Below are 19,861 nucleotides of genomic sequence, written 5' to 3' on the forward strand. Positions count from 1 at the left end.
ATAGATTGTAATTGTTGGATTGTTTTCTCTATGTTAAAGTACATAGATTTGTTTCCTCAATTGTTGTCTACACAAGACGAGCTCGGGAAAAAATACTTTGTATGATGTAACCGTTATGACCTTTCTTTATAACTAATAGAAGCATAATTTGTTTTGAAAAAAAAAGAATCCCAATAGTTTCCTGCATGAGAAGTGAACTTGAGTAATTGAAAAAATAAGGGCGAATTTTCGGGGACATTACATGTATGCTTCTCCCGTGCATCATCACTTCTCATCGGAAATATGAAGGGAACAAATCGAAGTTGGACACACAGAGACAAGAGCTTTTTAATGGATAAAAGTTTCTCATGAAAATTCTCGTGATATTCACGCTCCAGAATGGATCAGGAGTGTTTTTCAATCTTCATTGGTTGGTTCGATCATCGTGTCTCATCTCGATCCATTCCAGTCACTTCTTCGATCGGAACCGTAACCTAACCTATTACAGAAACCTACTTCTCATCGGAAATATGAAGGGAACAAATCGAAGTTGGACACACAGAGACAAGAGCTTTTTAATGGATAAAGTTTCTCATGAAACTTCTCGTGATATTCATGCATGAGAATGGATCAACAAAGGGAGTGTTTTTCAATCTTCATTGGTTGGTTCAACCATCATGTCTCATTTCGATCCATTCCGGTCACTTCTTCGATCGGGACCGTAACCTAACCTATTACAAAAACGTAGGTGTCAAGGCGATTTGTTGGTCAGTCGGTTGGGTCCTAAAGACATGGTTCCCAAGGGCACGAGATCAATCGCCCGCCTCTCGTGTCGTGCAATGTTTGGTGTTTGTGTCCCTTGGGGTTACTACATACTTAGTACATACATACATATGTACATACATGATACTACTAGGCCCCATCTAAGTAATAAATAATATCTATGTACATACTATATTCAAGTCATTCATACTTACATATGTATCTTCTATATGTAAATCTCAATACAAATTTCAATGTTCAGAGTCCTTCCATTTTTCTTCTTCTTCTTCTTCTTCTTCTTCTTCTCTGCATCATCATACACCGCGTAGCCCCCTTTCTTTCGAAGCTTCCATGGCGTCCTCTTCATCTTCGCCTGCTTCTGCTGCTTCCCCCATTTCTGCCTCCATCGATTCCCACAATAACTCCTTGCTCGATTGGAGAAAGATGAACAAACAGGAGCTTCGTGATGCTCTTGCACGCAGAGGCCTCGACACCAACGGCCTCAGACCATCTCTCATTCAACGCCTGCAAACGTCCTCTAAAACCTCTGCAGAAGCACCAAAGGAAACAGGAATAGGAACGCAACCGGGAACAGAAGCAAGAACAGGAAAGGATGCAGAAAAGCCCGAATCAGAAACTCATGCAACTATTATTTCATCTCAGAACGTATTCGTTTCTCAACCGGATGAACATAGGTCCAACTTTGATTCGTCAAAAAACAGTGAAAAACAAGATCTTTCTCCCAATGTCAGTTCGTTTCAGATTGCAACCATTTCCAAAGAAGCAATATCATCTGATCAAGAGAAGAATCTAATCCCAACATTCGATCAGAAGAAAGAAAGGACATCAACCATTTCTCGTTGTCAAGCAGAAATACAATCAACGCAGGAGAATCGGATCTCAAGCACTCAGAAGGAAGAAGCAAATGGGAACTTGCAAGATGTTGTCAATGTTACAGGAGATAAGCAGATAGTGTCAAAGACAACGTCCAGAATTGACCTTGATATTTCCTTAAAAGAATCATCTTCTGATTCCAATTTAGCAAAGAATGGTTTTGCCAAGAAGAATTTTGTGTTTAATGTCTCCAGCGGATCTCCCATAGCATCACTTTCTGATCTTGACAAGAAGCGGGTGCGAGCTGAACGTTTTGGCATGGGGCTTAAGATGTCGGAGAAAGAGAAACTTGCAATAAGAGCGGAGAGGTAATTCTTGTCTACATTTTGCATCTGTTGCTTATGATAATAGTTAAATATTTTATTTTTCACCTTTTTTGCTGCATGGAGAGGTGACTCGTTGCGCATTTGCATTTGCTTTCCTGTAAGGAGAAGCAAGTATATTGTTTTCTTTGCATCTGCGTTTGTGTAAGGAGAGTTAATATTTATCTTCAATGCTTTTGATTTTTTATAAGGAAAGGTGCATCTGGATTAATGTAGGAAAACCAATATATTTGCATTTGCTTTTCTGTAAGGAGAGGTCATTTCTGTCTTTTTTGCTCATTTTCTTAATGATATATCTGGTTTTTCGTTTTTGAAACTGGACAATTTTTATTCTCGACCTAATCTGCATGCTGCCTTAAGACATCTAAGTTTGGTCATGATGAAATTCAGTGTCCAATATTTGGTTTTTGAAACTGGAATATTTTTATACTTGACCTAATCTGCCTGATGCCTTGAGGCACATAAGGTTGGTCATGGTTTTGGCTATGGTATGAAGTTTACCAGGAAGGAAGTATTTATCATTCATGAAAGGAAAAGGACCAAACAACTTGTATGAGGCGACTGCTCTTATAATCACTATTGGACTGGGCATATTACAAGACTTTTGGATGCATGAAATTTATAGTGCCAAAATTTGGTATGATTTCTCAAATACATGAAAGGGTAGAGGTTAAAAAACCATGGTGTAAGTTTATTGGAGTGAAAAGAAGTGTTTTGTACAGATGCAAGATCAGGAATTTTAACATATCAGACATACTCAAAATTCTTGCCAATGCTTCTTCCTTCCCAAAATAACACTCACATTCCTGATCTGGACAATTTTATGACCAGTGCTTCCCTGGTCACCAATTACCCTTAAAATACCTTGAATTGAATGACAAAAAATCATTACCAACTTTCTCCCTCAGACAAGTGATTGCAGCTTGTGCTATATATCACATTACTTCTTGTATCTATTTATGTTCAGAATCAAAGTCCAGTTTTCTACTTCTTGTATCTATTTATGTTCAGAATCAAAGTCCAGTTTTCATCTGTATGTAAGAAAGTTTGAGAGCACAAATGTGAACAAGATTATGGTACATCAAGACTACGATAACTGAGTTTACACAACAGTTTGCAACTAAATGTTTGCCGATTCCTGCTTCTTGCATCTAGTTATAGTGCATAGTCTTTGTTTGCACTGTGACTATTTTTTGTTCATGCTTATGATAGAGTTGATAAACTTTCTTTCATGTAGATGTTTTCTATGTGCGTTTTTATTGCTGCTTATTTGTACATTTGTAGTCACTCATGTGCACCGATTACCATGGTTTCTAAGCCCAGACTATTCTGCTCTTTTTTATGCGAAGATATATGTTATTTAAAAGAGAGACGAGTATATGGTATTTTAAATTTATGGCGTATGAATTTAGTAGTTCTTATTTATTTATTCTAAATCAAGCTTTCTGCATATACATATAAATTTACAGGTTTGCTGGTGCACAGGGTAAGGATACTTGTGTTCAGGGCCAAGAAGCAGAAAAAAGGAAGCAACGCGCTGCAAGGTAGGAGACTTGATCTCGTTCAAGTCTTTCCATTGAATAGTGACATGTATCTGATTGATGGTTATTTAGGTTTGGCATTCCTGAAGAACCAACCAAGAAGAAAGCTCACCTAGAAAGATTTGGAACTACTATCAAACAAATGCAATGAGTCTGAAATTGCGAAGAAAAAAGGTAGAGCAGAAAGGTTCACATGCACTCCAAGATTTCTCATCTCAAGAGACTGTTTCAATACTGCCTACTAATTTTCTTTTCTTTTAATTGATGTTTCAGAAGGTTTGATGCTACCAAAAGTACACTTCAAAGGAAAAAGCAAGCTAGATCTTTATGTAGTCTTGAGTTATGCATACACGAGGTGATAGATAATGCATTCTCAAGCATATTGTGGTTTTTGCATTTATCTGTTTGCTGTTCTATATGCATGATGAATGTGTTTTGAATTATTTGTGTACAGTATGCATGTTCTGCATGCATGGTCAAATCTATAACTTTCTTGTTGGACAGGTAAGGAACCTCCGTTTTTTATTGTCTTGGCTGGTTTGCGTGAATTAAATAATCATATATTCCATGATGTACATTAGGTTTACTGCTCATAGTTGTAGTTCTCTTAAGCTCATTAGTTAGAAATGGATCAACTTGTCAAAACATTTGATGTTTGTTCTTGCATGATATGTGTGATCATTTGATTGCTGAATTATGATATTGTTTTTCATGTATCATTTAGCTGCATCTGTAGGGCATGATAGCATTACTTGTAAGGGGGGTTGCTGTTTGGTTTCGGGTAGGGTATAACTACTAGTCTGCATAACAAAAAGAGAGAAAGAGAGAGGGAGAGAGGATCACTTCAAAACATTGGAACTGAAGACAAAAGTTGTATATGATTGTTTTTAGTTGATTTTGTCATTTTTCAGTTAGGGTGTCATATGTGTGTTCAGTTTTCCACTCTGGTACTGTTTCAATTTGCAGTATAAAGGCAGCTTTCGTCAAATATGTTGTAGTTCATTTTGAAACTGAACGACATAAAATACATGTTTGATTAGGTTTCCTACGGATACTGTGACTCATGAATGATTGTAGCTGTGTATTTGTGTTTTAAAAAGCGAAGTGTGAGGTGAAATGGATTGATATGAGTATTACAATATGGTTCTGATACGACTAGGACCGAAGATGAACAAAAAAGATAGACTGAAAAGAAACACAAAACAAAAACTTAAAATACATGGTGCACACGATTTACGTGGAAATCTTAAAACAAGGAAAACCACAGGGCAACTGATTTCAATATGAGACAAGATTACAGAAGTAGGTTATAAGGCTTTTAAGCTTCCAAGAAGAAAGACTCGGTTTACAGAAAGATCCGGTTTTGGCAAGTTCCACAAAATTGTGTTGTCACTCTCTCACACTCACACACACTCTTTCTTGTCTTTTTCTATATCTCTTGAATCACACAGTTAATATTACTGCTACAAACTAATATTGCCCTAGCTACATATATATGTGTGTGTGAATAAGATAATAATAATATTAATTAATTGGTTGACTTGTTGACTCGATTGTTTGATCCACAAGTTGATAGTCTAGTCAGTCTGACTAGTCAACTACTATAGTTGACCATTCTATTGATTTGCCTAGTCGGCCTTGTCTTTTACCACCTGGTTGGTTCAACTAGTCTGCCTCAACTTTGACTAGTGTGTCGGCTTGATTGGTTGACTTGACTATTCGCCCAAACCATCTGATCCTCAAGTCTTCACACTTGTTGATCCTCAATATAGTCAACTTGTTGGTCGAATTGGCTGACCGACCAGAATTTGGTTGCCGACTTCTCCCATTATGAGGGACAAAGTCCTAACAGGTTCTATATTTGAAAAACTAAGAATTGAAGACAATTATATCGTGAATGTACTTCTAGATTTTTTGGTAAATATTACTATGACCTTCAAATTTCATCAGGCCCAGTGGTTTGGCTCCATTCTTTATAAGCCTTGAATTTGGAATTTCAACTCCTTGTAGTAAGAGGCCCTAGCCTTGCGTTGGCCATTCATTAAGAGATGAGTTAACCTTCTCATCTTTTATATATAGACCTTTCATCAAGAGATGAGTTGGTCTTTTCATCTTTTATATATAGCAAGGTTGATCAATAAATCGAACAGTAATATTGAACTTGTGTAAGATCATGGTTTGAGGGAAAAATAAACAAAGAGTGAATAAAGAAGAGCATCAATGCAACATAACCATTATATTTCATTGTGTTGATTTCAGTAGTAGAAAGGCCAATTGTTTGAAGGCCTAACAAAACAAGTGATCATGACTTCCGTTTGCTTTAGTTTAATCAATGATTAATTGGTGTCAAAGTTAAGTGATAAGAATCTCTCCTAACCAATATTTTGTCCAAGATATCCATAGCAAGCAAGTTTTAATAATGCATCCAAATTCTTTGAAGAGTAGGTGATGTGTTCCTATATCTGTAGTTGTTCATAGATTGATGCAAGCTTTCATTTTTAAATTGTTGAAATTGTAGTAGATAGGCAAATTTGCAAAAACCACGTTAAGAAAGGTGTGCATGACATATAAATGTGGAACGATAAAAAAAACTATTTTAAGTGGAAAGAAACCTTCTTTGTGCTGATCTAGTTCTAGAAGTCCAAACCATAGTACATAAAATTCGTGTTCCTCTAGCATAACATTCGTTTTCCTACATTGGGAAACAAATGCAAATGTTATTCAAACATTCTTGTGTTTTTTCCTATTTTTTAAGGTTTTTTTTTGTTTTCTTCCTTTTTCTAGGTTTATTTACCTCATAATAAATAGTTAATAAAAAAGTATGGTATTTATCATTCTTTGAGGGTGTTTACCATAGTCGAATGTTTGAAACATTCGGGAATGCGAATGCGAATGCACATATGGTACGTATGGTTCATACTATGGTCCAAACCTTCATCTAGAATAAATAATAATTTCTGAATCTAAATTGTGAAGAGAGTGGAGTTATTAGGACAATATGTTAATGCTTATGGTATGGGGTCTGCTAAAGGGCACAACAAAAACTTACAATGAAAGAATACCAAAATTGTGGATCCTTGATTATGGTTGAGGCTCGAGAGTGGACAATTGCAAAGGCACTCTTAGGTGTTGGCAAGCAATAACCAAGGCTTTTCGATGAAGAGGTGAGGATTATGAAAAGATAAATGTGGTTGAATTGATCATGGTAGGGAGGACGATGAAGGTTTTACATGTTTGGGTGGCCATGAGTTTATCCTATCGTAGATATATATGTGGTGTTGTGACCAAAGACCTTTTGCCATATTTTGTGTCATTTGACCTTGAGTCAAGTACGAATCATCAAGTCTTTGAATGCAACTTGCACTCGAGGCTTGTCCAAGGGCACACTTGCTTGAGCATCCTCACGACCCCCATGCCACTCCCCCACCATTCTATGGGATGGAGTAGCGGAGATGGTTGTCCGTTGGAGCCCTTGTCGCACCCATTGTGAGTTTTTGGCATTGGTAGTCAGCTGAAATGCATCGATTACTCCATGTGGCGATGCGTCACAAGGGTGGTTTGCTTCCGCGGCCTACAAGGGATTCGAGATTACAACTGTTGCGGCATGTTTTCCGATTAAGGATGCTCTTATTGAGTCAGACTAATAATTCTGGGCATTACGTCTTGTCGTGTTGTTACGCGTGTGCGTGTAGAAGGGGCGGGACCACGGGGGTCTCGGGCAAGGGAGAAAAGAGATGATGCCAAGAAAACCGACTCCGGACACGACCCGGAGGCAACCGAACACAAGAGAGAGAGGATATGTGCACGACGCGGACTCTTATGCATAGGAAACGAAAAGGGTTATACACCCGACACCACTAGAAACACCAATATGCACAAACAGATGTAAGTGTATATATTACAAAGGGGAAAGATACAACGCTGACTTCGAGCCGGGTACGCTGAGAAGAAGAGAAGTTAGCCCTAACAGCTTTGCTGCCATGGCTGCGGCGCCCGACTTCTCAAGAAGGAGAAGAAGAAGAAGTTATTAACCCTAGGAAACAGAATGACCCTCAACAAAATTGGTATACCCTCACGACTCAAAATGGGCAACCCCATACAAGAGACCCCTTCCTTCCTTTTATAGCCCAAGGAGGGAAGGACGTTACAATGTGGGATAAATCCCATATTACATGGGATCCTCTGTCCCAACTTTATTGCCTATTCGGCACCACAAAGGCACCCCTAGCCCCTATGCTAATTCTGTACAAGGGTGGGTGCACATGGTGCACCTTGCCGATCCTTCCAATGTTCTCTAATTTCTCACTGTGGCCTGAAATCTTCACGACAATGTCGGTTTGCTTTGTGCAGTCAGAAACTATCGAATGAACCTTAGATTAGACGAGACTACTCGTTGAGTTGAAGCATATCACTAAGTGGAGGAAAAGAAACTAACAAGAATTTCCCTAGTAGCGGCACACGAACCAGAGAGAGCCCAACTTGAATATCATGAGGCCTCGTCATGTGAATTGTAGTTGAGAGAGGCGTCCTTTGCAACGGATCGAGCCCAAGTCCCTTGGAAAGAGACGTCTAAGAGGGTGAGAGCCCTATTGAGCTCGGATTCCGTCGCTCCACGAGGCGCCATCGATGAGTTGGGCTATTTGGGAGTGCAACCTTGAGTGGGTGGTAAATTTCATCCAAAGCTAAATACAGGCAAGAGACCAATAGCGAATAAGTATGAGGGAAAGATGAAATGAACTTTGAAAAGAAAGTAAAAAGTGCTTGAAATTGCTGGGAGGGAAGTGAATGGAGGCCGCAGGTGTGCCCTGGTCGGATGTCGAACGACGTGAGTTGGTCAACGTGGGTTGCCACGAAGCTTCTACATGTTCTTGAGTCCGCTATAGATACCGAGTGCAATTTCATTGTATCACGTTGTCTATTTTGATTCTTGATGTTGGAATCTACAAAGGCAAACACTTAACCTAAATATGAACATTATATCACGTTGTCTATTTTGTTTCTTGATGTTGGGATCTCCCAAGACAAACACTTCAGCTAAACATGAATATTATATACTACTCTCATATACGATACAATAGGGCGATTAATTAGTTCCCTTATATTCTCAATTCCTTAATCATCATCATTTACTTATCTATATCTGAATACTTTAGGTGGGAAATAACATAATGTACTAAATAAAACTCACATCTTGAAGAGTTCAAGTTGGAGAACACAAGGTCATGTGTTCAAACCCTACGTTCCACAATGGCATCCAATAAATTAAGAGAATATGTTGGTAGTGGGCCTTGAACCCAAGACCTAGTCCTAGAAGTTCAACCACTTACCACCATTGGGTAAGCCAACAAGAGAAAGAAAGAGAGATAAAGGGTGACAAACAAGCAAAAGAAATAGGGGTAGGGGTATATTTCTGTAATTCTATAAAGAATAGAGAAATGGAGACTAGTATTGTAAATATCGTTAAAATACAGGCGTTTCTCTGAAACCCTAGCTTTTCTGAGGTTTTTATATCGCACCTTACCCTCCGTAGCCCACCTTTCGCTTCTCTTCTCTCCTCTCCTCTCCTCTCCTCTCCTGCGAGAGAAGCCATGAGTCACCGCAAGTTCGAGCATCCTCGCCATGGATCCCTCGGCTTCCTTCCTCGCAAGCGTGCGCGTCGTCACAGAGGGAAAGGTATGTCCATGTTTCTCTCCCCATCCTTCCTTCCTTTCTGCTAGATCCGCCCGTAATTCAGGCCCGTCGTATCGATTCAGCCGGACTCTTACTGTCTACTGCTTCGATCGATTTCTCATTATCAATAGCTTGGAAATGCTTTAAATGCAACGCTTTCTGATTGCGTGAGTACTATTTTCTCTTTTTTCTGCAATATCTTTGCGCCATCGAGGTTTAGTGTTACACTGATTCAACCAGCTTTTTGTCAGTTGTTTTTTTATTTGAACTATGGTATTTGGATTTAAACGTTTGGAGGTAAAACGACCCTTGCTATGTCGAGAAGTTTTCGTTTTTACCATCGAACGATTATTATTTTCCTCTTCAAGAAGTATTCATAATTAAGAAGACATTCGTGGCTCTACATAGTGATTGTCCCATATTTTGGTAGATTGTTAATAAGTCAACCCTGAAGTTGCACGTTCTTCTCCCTTAATGCATATGTTTCTCCTGAACCCCCGAAATGTTGGAAACCATTATCGACTGAGGCTCTTTTGTTTTAGCTAGCCTTTTTATACTTGTTCTTTTGACTATAGCTGCTCTGGTTTTCCATTCTTCCTTCGCATGTGCAGCTAGTTTGTTTAAGCTTTGTGGAATGTAGTTTGATAATCGTGAAAATGCATTCCTTTCTTCATTAAAACCAGTTAATTCTCATTTTTTGAAACTTCTGGACCATATATACCGTGGAAAAATATCCCCTGGTCAAATTGGTGCATACCTCCTTCCTTGATGGTGGGATCTGTCTTTCGAGGTAATGACTGTACTCCAGCCACATTCAGATATTTCTAGCCCTGGAAACTAGTGCTTGAATCTCGTCGACGCATTGTATGCAGTAAGTCAATGCCTCTCATTACGTTCCTTTTCTGTTCAAGATCTAGCACCGCTCTAGAGAGACTGCTGAATTAGTCCTAGTCTTGATTTCTGCTCGTCGACCTATGGTTCAACCTCTTCCTAGAGTAGACTGTGTGTAACGCAGATATTATGTTTTATTGGATTATAACATTCTTCTCGAAGGTTTGTTTTTTGTGTTTTTGTTATGTGGGACTTGTAGATGGCAACTTGCTTCTCTTTGGTATATGTTGTGGTGATTATATACTACGGAATCAACAGATTAGTTATTAATCTGTGTTGCTTGCTGTTTGGTGCCCGCTGCTTTTGTCGTTAGCACTCTTTTGTTCATTAATTAAGCGTCTTGTTCCGTCCGGGCATCTTTGTTTTCTAATGTTGTATAGATCAGTCTTCATAGCACATTAGTCCTGCAAAATTGTCTGCCCAAGTACTAATTTTAGTTTTTTTGATACATGATAGCTTAACTGATATGTAATGAGTTTATTTTCGTCTTTCTAGAGCTACGATTATATTTTACCCCATCTAATATTATTTTTGGTTTTGATAGTGAAATCCTTCCCAAAAGATGATCAGTCCAAAAAGCCTCACCTCACTGCATTTCTTGGTTATAAGGCTGGCATGACACATATTGTCAGGGAAGTGGAGAAGCCAGGATCAAGTAAACTTCTCTCTCAAGTCATTTAAAGCTTTTCTTGATGTTATTCTAGAAGATTTTCATGAGATTCATCAGACATCTGTCCAAGTTTTTGCTCGCAAAAATGTCACATATTTTCAACTATATTCTTTCACAAATTGCAGAGCTTCATAAGAAGGAGACGTGCGAGGCTGTGACAATTATTGAAACTCCACCTATGATTATTGTGGGGATTGTTGGATATGTGAAGACTCCACGTGGTTTGAGAAGTCTCACAACTTTGTTTGCTCAACATCTCAGTGATGAGGTTAGAAGGCGCTTCTACAAGAACTGGTATAAATCTAAGAAGAAGGCTTTCACTAAATACTCGAAGAAATATGAATCCGAGGAAGGGAAGAAGGATATAGAATCTGAACTTGAGAAGATTAAGAAATATGCTAGTGTTGTCCGAGTTATTGCCCATACTCAGGTTTGTTTGTTGCTCTATATTATTATTTTACTGGTGCTAGATCTGATGTCATAACTTGAACTGGCTTAGCTAGATATTGCCCTTATTGCCCTTTTATGCTATTTCTGGTTGTCTATAGAAAATGATTATGTTGTTTTATTTGCTAGGTACATATGTCTCCTATTACATTAATCCACTTTGTTTTAATTATATCTAGTTGTATGTTGACAATGAATATGGTGAAGCTAATATATTCCAGTTAAATATTGCTACATCTGTCTGTCTATCACTTTGCATATTGCTCTTTCCGCCTGGTGCTAAATAATCGTTTTATTATGAAAGGTAAGGAAACTGAAGGGAATCAAGCAAAAGAAAGCACACCTTATGGAGATTCAAGTGAATGGTGGCACGATAACTGAAAAAGTAGATTTTGGATTCAAGTTATTGGAGAAAGCTGTCCCGATCGATAGTGTGTTTTCAAAAGATGAGATGATAGATACAATTGGAGTGACTAAGGGGCATGGTTATGAAGGTGTGGTGACGAGGTGGGGTGTAACAAGGCTACCGCGCAAAACTCATCGTGGGCTTCGCAAAGTTGCTTGTATTGGTGCTTGGCATCCTGCTCGCGTATCATACACTGTTGCTAGAGCTGGTCAGAGAGGATACCATCACCGTACTGAAATGAACAAGAAGATATACAAGATTGGAAAGGTTGGACAGGAAACACATAAAGCATCTACTGAATACGATAATACAGATAAGGGTATTACTCCGATGGGTGGATTTGCTCACTATGGTGTTGTGAATGAAGATTACATCATGCTGAAAGGTTGCTGCTTGGGTCCTAAGAAGAGAGTTATTACTTTGAGGCAGTCTTTGTATAAGCAGACTTCGAGGAATGCATTGGAAGATATTAAATTGAAGTTTATTGATACGTCTTCTAAGTTTGGACATGGAAGGTTCCAAACTTCACAGGAGAAAGCCAAAACTTTTGGCAGAGTGAAGTAAAATGGTGATGGATTGGCATTCGTAGAAGAGTCCATTGAGAGGGTGTATCAAGAGGCTATGTGACTGACTTTCTTGTTTTTCTTTTTGTTGTGCTTAAATTGAGAGTACTGGATTCTGTGAAATTCCAATTTGTTAATCGATTTTTGAATTGAATGCTGCTGTTGCATGTGTTGTGGGCTCATAACTATCGTTTACTGAAATGTGTTTTCCTGATGTATGACTTGTATCTATTTCAACATTGGGCTCATAACTATCGTTTACTGAAATGTGTGTTCCTAATGCATGACTCGTATCTATTCCAAAATTGGGCTCATAATCGTTTACTGAAATGTGTTTTCTTGATGTATGCTTTCCTTGGGCTTGATCTGTTGGCAGTTTAACATGGTTAAGTTGTGGCTTCAGTAGCCAGCAATGTTGATAACTTATTATAGTGATGGTAAGATTAATTAATTGCTCCTCACTGATTGACTTGAGAATCCAGACTGTGTTGTAGATTAATTTAACAAGTTTTAATGCAGTTGGAAAATTGCTGTTTGTGTGGTTTTCATGCGTTCAGTTTATTGTTCACTTGGAATATCAATGTGGTATTGTTGGTTGTGTTTTTCTAAAAAAGGAGCTTATTTCCCATTAGTTAGGAGAGGTTTTTACAGAGACTATACAAGGTAGCTTATAAATCAGGGAATCAATCTTCGGGCTAGTTCAACAATATGAGACTACGTACATATCCTCTCATACTTTCTACTTAATGTAAGTAGGTACCTAGAGCTTTAAACTAGTGACAATAATTGTTGCCTACCACAAGCTCGATCCTTTGGCCTTAAACAGAGGGAGGTTGGAAGGTGGGACGGTGGAAGGTGAGTAGTAAACAACCAACATTGGTTGCTATTGCTCTAGCTTGGGTATGTGCGCATTCTTGTCATCAAGCAAGTTTGGAGAATGGAACTCGTGAATTTATCAAGAGTTGTGAATAATTTGATCAAATTCCCTTATTGCACAACTTATGGACGCTTAAAAATTTGACATCCTTTATAAGAAAAGCAACATGGAAATGCTATTGCCAAGTTGAGTGAAAGCTATATTAGTCTTGGCTAGTTGAGTGAAGGCTAGTAATATTATTGGAAAAGTAGCCTTGGCTAGTAATATGTGCTGTTTTTGATCAATCACACATTCTTTTTGCCCCTTCGAAACATTTGCCAAGAGAACCTTATGTACATAAATCATGTTAAGTCAAAATTTGACCTAATTCTAGGTTGTGATGCACAATTGCTAGATGTGCATGTTTAGTTGCCCCAATTGTATAAGTTAATGAAGACAAACATACATGTTCCTCTTTGGAACCCTTTTGATGTAATATATTGAAGTATTATAAAACATAAAAGTTTTTTGAGTGTCTAATGAGGAATGGAGACCTCTAGGTCTCTACTGTATTTTATTGTTGAGGATTTTCCTTGCTTCTTGACATTTCCACTTTGTATTATAGTGTATCATAGAAAGGCAAAGTGTGTGGGCTCTAATCCACTATCATGAAGTAAGGTTTGATGTTAATGTATATCGTGAGATTTCAAAATCTAAGTAGATTTCTTATAGAAAGGTACCTTGATGCATTTATTTATGTATTGAAGTGATTGAAAGGTTAAGGCCTATACTGTCAAACCATTGAATCAATGAACAAGGACATTAAAAAAAAGAATGAGGTTTTAATGGTCAATATTCACAAGTCTTTTGGCATTAATAATTCAGTGCGTGTCATGAATATATGGTCTCTTAAGATTACTCAATATGTAAATGTTTGAAGTGAAATGAATGATCAAATAAATTACTTGTTGGTAGGATGTCTTATTTACATACATAGTAGATTTGAGAAATGCTCAATATTGAGAATGTTATTGTTATATTTTGCATTTAACCCAACATGGCATAGGATGACAAATCTTCATGGATATATTCTTATATTCATCTTACCAGCAATTCATTTCACTTTAGTTTTGTGCTTTAAATACTTTGGCACACAACATGAAGTTGTAAGACGTGGCGCTTAGTACATCATCAAAATCATCTCGTAGGAATATAACCAACTCATGAAAACTAAACTCCTAGATTTTCGAAATAACCTATCAGATATCCTTCAACCAAATTCAAATTAATATTTTTAAAGTCCCTTTACCAAATATTAAGGAACAAAACTAAGCTCAACTTTTGCATGAATTTGATGGAATTTATGATGCACCTACCAAAGTTGATTTAGAAAATGTTATAATCTAGAACTTTGCTTGTGTCGTACATGCTTGATTTGAACATGATGAACTACCAAACCAATGCTAGAAAACATTAGATTGACCTTCAAATCTTGCATGACCTTAATTAAAAACCTGTAGCATTCTCCATGTCTTCATATGAGAGAGAGTCTATTATAATCCTTGGAGGTCAAATATGACCAATGGGATAAAAAATGAAACAATTTCATGTAGTATGTGTGGAATTTAGTGACTCTCAATGTTCCAAGAAATTTATCAATGAATGATGTGATTGAGAGAGAGAGAGAGAGAGAGAGAGAGAGAGAGTGCTCTTACAACTCAGCTCATTGGGCTATTTTTAGTGTGGTAACCTTGATATATGATCCTCATTATTGTAGTAGGGACAACAAGGTATTTTTGTATCGTTGGCTTGTTTAGTATGTGCACTACTTTTGATAGAAAAATGAGAGAGATCACGATTATTGGGACACACCTATATATTTAATAATGCACAAAAATCTGGTGCTCTCTCTCTCTAGGCAAGAGATTTACTCTGACTTGAGGTAAATATCTGCGTTTCTTTTTCCCCACAATGTTTTGTGAATGAAAGACCTCTTTGGGAGATGGGAATAATATCAGGGTCGTGGTAACATCGATCCAAGGCCTTCTTCATGGTTGTCCATTTTTCTAGGCCGACTGTTCAATCTTCCAATATGCCTAGGCGTAAACAATGCTCGTCCTCCACGATCGTGATTGGTGGAAGAAGCCACTTTGTCTTGGGGACATTTGGGTTTCAGGAGGTTTGTGAATGGAGGCATGCCCATGTTATTGTTATCGGTGGGCAGAAACAACACACACTTTTATCCACATGCATGTGGACACATGGTCTTTGGGCAAATGCAACCTCTCTCTCTCTCACACACACACACACACACACACACACATTCCTCTCACACAGCTTGCTTATGGTATGGTATGAGGTAGAGATTGTTAAGTATGTGTGTACATGTATGTATGTATGCATGTATGTATGCATGTATGTGTACTCGTTCTCTCTCTCTCAATGGATATTGATCCAAGAGAATAAGATATTCATTCAGCCAGAGAATAGAATAGAAGAGGGAGATTCCCATCCATCCATCCATACATGTAGTATGTATGCATGCATGTATATATGTATGTATGTGTGTTAAAGATTGAACCGTTAGGCGAGATATCTACTTCATGGCAATCCATTAATTAGTGCTTGTGGGCTATATCAGAAAGAGAGAGAGAGAGAGAGAGAGAGAGAGAGAGAGAGAGAGAGGGTGAATGAGAGAGAGAATACGATGCTTGGCAGCACAGTATATAGATTAAGAAGAAGAAGAAGAAGAAAAAGGAAAGTATCTCCGGTCTCCTTACCTGCCCTTCGACCTCACCATCGAATCAATGGAATCTCCCTCCATCTCCCATCATCACTGTTACATCACTCCTTCTCAATCCGTCTGCATGCTCCAGGTATGCTTCTTGGGTGTCTTTCCCCACATTACAGCAGTTCTCTCTTTAACCTCGTCTATCAAGATCTCATAACACTGCATTAGTGGATATTGGGGCTCATATTTTATATGAATGTATGGCCATTGAGTACATATTTTTTGCTTCAACACATATGCAGATTAGCTGATTATGTTGAGCACTCATATTCATGTGTTCTTCTTTATGCCTTTTCATCACATACTATCTCGCTTACTTAATATTACATCATCAATGCTGATTGGCTGTATATGGTAATCTTGATAATCTCTGACCACAGATTCATGCTTATTCAGTGCGTATTAAGTACATATTCATGCCTATTCATTACTTATTGTCCACAGATCCATCATATACGCACACCGTTATGCACTAATTATGTGCTCATATTCAAGTTATTGGTATGTGCTTGGTTAAATGGCCTATTCATATTAAGTCATATATATTTGTGCCAAAAACCATGGCTTTTCACACAGATTGTGATTATATTATGCTCAATTACTTATATTTATTCAGATTGCAATAGGATTTTGTTAGACTTGCTGAAGTCTACATGTAACTTGTAAGGTTAAGTGTGGTCTCCGACAATGTCAACAAACAACTTTCTTGGTGGTACTCTATCAGAACGAACAACAATTTTAGGACTAAGATTATGGGCGGCCATCAGTATTGGAGTGGGTGGTTTTATTCTTCTCATTCTAGTTTTGCTCATGCTATGGTTGGTTTTAAGAAGAGCATCCAACAGGGTATCAGCATCAGAACAATCATGTGTCAGTAGTATACATACGGTTTTCAAAGACATAAAAGAAGTAGATGTTGTTCACCATCACCAAAGTCAGACCTCTTGCCATCTTAAGCTGAGAGATCACTTCTTAATTCCGAACACGTTCACAGACACTGAAAATGAGATTGTAATGTTTGGATTTGAATATGCAAAAGAACCAAGTTTCAAGATCATCATAAAAGGGGAGAAGCCCCTTGAGGATGATAATCCTCTGAATTATTACAGTGACGAAAAGGATGAACTTCACCTGTCAGGACATGAAGATGATAATGAAAACCATTGTGGAGAAAATCATGATTATGGCTATACGAGCAATGGTGCATCTTGTAGTAGCTCTGTGAAGAAAGAAGTGGATGTAGGCCCTTTGGTATACTCTAGCGAAAGGAGGAAGGACAGCTTTTCTGCTAGCGGTCACTTGGCTTTTACTTTTTCTTTCGGTAGAATTCCAGAAAATCTACTATCAGGATGGGGCCATTGCTATGGGCTCTCTGAAATTGAAATAGCCACCAATCACTTTGCAGATAGCAGCATCCTTGGAAAAGGTGGTTATGGAGTTGTATATCAAGGATTACTACCTAATGGCTCCATGATAGCTGTGAAAAAACTTCTTAATAATAGGTATGATCTCCACGCTGAAGTACAGTTTTACATGGTTTACAACAATTAAATTTCATGGTTTTTTGAGGTGGCCATCACATGCACGTTTTCATGTTGACAGGGGTCAAGCTGAAAAAGAGTTCAGAATAGAAGTAGAGACCATAGGCCGCATACGACACAAAAACCTTGTTCTTCTCCTTGGATACTGTGTAGAAGGGTCTAAAAGGTAAAACATTGCTCCAAGTCTCAACAGTCTTCCATCAATTGCAAAAGTGCATAAAAGATCTAACTTGGTTCTGTGTAATGAGGATATATACCAGGATGCTTGTCTATGAGTATGTTGACAATGGGAACTTGCAACAATGGCTTCATGGGACATTAGGAGAGAAAGAACCCCTCACATGGGATAACCGAATGAAGATAATCTTTCAAACAGCAAAAGGGTAAGCTCAGAACTGATCATGCTGATTTATATTGTTGAATTGACTAGGTGTATATAACAATTTAACTATGCCTGATGAGAAGATAGCATATTTTCAACTGAGGAAATCATTATCTTGTCCTCATATTTTATGTTAGAGTGCACCGAGAGAAAGGTATGGCTCAGTCTTACTTATGAATCCCTTGAGCAGATTGGCATATTTGCATGAGGACCTCGATCCCAAAGTTGTTCATCGTGATGTGAAATCAAGCAATATCTTATTAGACAAGAATTGGAATGTCAAAATCTCGGATTTCGGTCTTGCAAAGCTTCTTGGTGTCGGAATCAGCTATATAATGACAAGAGTGATGGGTACTTTTGGGTATTCTTAATGACTCTACAACAACCATCATTAAATTTTACATCTATGAAGGGACTGTACTCAGTGAACTAATTATTACTATTTATTGTCTTCCGTTCTTAGATATGTTGCACCCGAGTATGCAAGCACTGGCTTGCTAACAGAAAAGAGTGATGTCTATAGCTTCGGAGTTCTTATGATGGAAGTTATCACAGGGAAAGATCCTGTTGATCACGACAGGCCAACCGGAGAGGTAACGACCATATTTCTATTTCTTTGGAACCAGTTGATGCAATTATATAGCAGGGAATGTATTGTTTTCCCTCCGTATTTGATACATTTATGGAACTCACCACCTTAAGGTTCCTGTAATTAAGAATAATTAGTTTCTAAGAGATGCTTGTTGAAATTGTAGTTATTTTGGCTGTATTATTGTCTCAATTTTGGAACATTTCCTAGCAAATATCATGAATTGGAAAAACAAATGTGACTAGAGCTCACTCAACCATACCAATTAATTTCTTCCAACATTCCACAAGAAGGAAATAGCGGTTGAACTATTGCGCTTCTAGTGGTGTTGGATTAGTTATATGGATGCATAAAGAGCATCTCGATTTCTTCAGCAAAAATAGATCTTGAAGGATGGATGAAGGGAATGATTGATTTTGTTTCTACTCTAGGTGAATTTGGTTGATTGGATGAAAGTTATGATTGCGAATCGTCGATTTGAAGAGGTGATTGATGAAAGACTTACTGAAAAGCCATCTGCACGAGCTTTGAAGCGGGCACTTCTTGTGGCTTTGAAGTGTGTAGATCCGGATGCTATAAAAAGACCTACAATGGGCTACGTCGTACACATGCTTGAGACAGATGATTGTCACATTCATGGTCCAAGGAAACCTGTCTAGCTTCCTTTTTATTAAGATCATGATCAATATGAAAATGCTTGCATTGTGAAGTTGTGGAACAATTGGGAAATAACTTGTATAACATGTGATAAAAACACAACTTTGTTCTGTCGAAGGGGTGCCGCAAAATGCTTTGTACATGATGGATTGAAACGACCTGTTTCACAAGCTCTGTTTAAAAGATGTCGAAATGCAGAAAGCTATATCATTTTCATATCCATGTGTCTATATTCTACAGAGGCACACAATCACAATGGGAGGGATGAGATATCTGACCATCTCTTCGAAGATTTGAAGAAGGCATAAAGCTGGATGTCTAACGTTCATCTGTATATGTATCCACTTCATGAAGGCTGCTGCTGGCACGAAGAATCAATGAGGGGTAGCAAAGTCTCAATGTAGTCAATTGTAAAAAAAAAAAAGGATGTAGCTGCAAGTATTATCCTAGTTTATGAGATGCTCTGCCCCTATTAATTTGTACTCTCCACCTCTTTGTAATTATTATATATAATTAATCTTTGATCTAAGCTGGTTTCATATGAGGTTATGCTATACTCTGACTCTATTAATTTGTACCCTCCACCTCTATTTGTAATTGGTGTATTTTTTTAATCTTTAATCTAACGTTGGCTTCATATCAGGTGATACTTATAACTTTGGTCTCGTATGATTTATGAGACTCAACTCTTCCATTGACTACATCCTTATATGATGTTGCTTTGTTGAAAAAGCAAAGACACAAAATAAGCAAATGTATAATGCTTTGTAGATTTCGATGAGGCCTTTGATATTGTCTATACTAGGGGAATGTCTGCTACAAAGACATTGTGCACTCAAAATTCTGTCTTGCATGATGTGGCCTATGTATGCACTATATGAACAAATGTTGGGACAAGG

At 37.9% G+C, this 19,861-nt stretch overlaps 3 protein-coding genes across 6 annotated transcripts; all 3 read left to right on the top strand.

The window, feature by feature from the left end:
- Positions 1-1,007: 1,007 nt before the first annotated feature.
- LOC147859564 (uncharacterized) lies at positions 1,008-4,409 on the top strand. Of its 4 annotated transcripts, none has more exons than XR_015530388.1 (4): positions 1,008-1,943; positions 2,455-2,515; positions 3,428-3,502; positions 3,572-3,673. XR_015530388.1 is itself a non-coding variant. In XM_087326176.1 (4 exons), the coding sequence occupies exons 1-3, from the start codon at positions 1,093-1,095 to the stop codon at positions 3,648-3,650; spliced, it is 1,005 nt and encodes a 334-aa protein (XP_087182302.1). In that variant the 5' UTR covers positions 1,008-1,092; the 3' UTR covers positions 3,651-3,673; positions 3,773-4,409. The 4 variants fall into 4 exon arrangements, 2 of the variants coding, with proteins under 2 accessions (XP_087182302.1, XP_087182303.1); XR_015530389.1 differs by having other exon boundaries at positions 2,463-2,515; positions 3,572-3,590; XM_087326176.1 differs by lacking the exon at positions 2,455-2,515 and adding an exon at positions 3,773-4,409.
- Positions 4,410-9,010: 4,601 nt separating this feature from the next.
- On the top strand, positions 9,011-12,300 carry LOC147859565 (large ribosomal subunit protein uL3-like). The gene is made up of 4 exons (XM_087325635.1): positions 9,011-9,172; positions 10,605-10,715; positions 10,856-11,160; positions 11,482-12,300. The coding sequence occupies exons 1-4, from the start codon at positions 9,088-9,090 to the stop codon at positions 12,145-12,147; spliced, it is 1,167 nt and encodes a 388-aa protein (XP_087181761.1). The 5' UTR covers positions 9,011-9,087; the 3' UTR covers positions 12,148-12,300.
- Positions 12,301-15,720: 3,420 nt separating this feature from the next.
- On the top strand, positions 15,721-19,516 carry LOC147859566 (putative receptor-like serine/threonine-protein kinase At4g34500). The gene is made up of 7 exons (XM_087325467.1): positions 15,721-15,878; positions 16,431-17,295; positions 17,396-17,500; positions 17,595-17,717; positions 17,907-18,077; positions 18,180-18,309; positions 18,737-19,516. The coding sequence occupies exons 2-7, from the start codon at positions 16,481-16,483 to the stop codon at positions 18,962-18,964; spliced, it is 1,572 nt and encodes a 523-aa protein (XP_087181593.1). The 5' UTR covers positions 15,721-15,878; positions 16,431-16,480; the 3' UTR covers positions 18,965-19,516.
- Positions 19,517-19,861: the final 345 nt, after the last annotated feature.

Source organism: Azolla caroliniana, unplaced genomic scaffold, assembly GCF_043228905.1.
Source record: "Azolla caroliniana isolate FFs.n. ecotype wild unplaced genomic scaffold, voAzoCaro1.0.p SCAF_10, whole genome shotgun sequence".
Classification (NCBI taxonomy): Eukaryota; Viridiplantae; Streptophyta; class Polypodiopsida; order Salviniales; family Salviniaceae; genus Azolla; species Azolla caroliniana.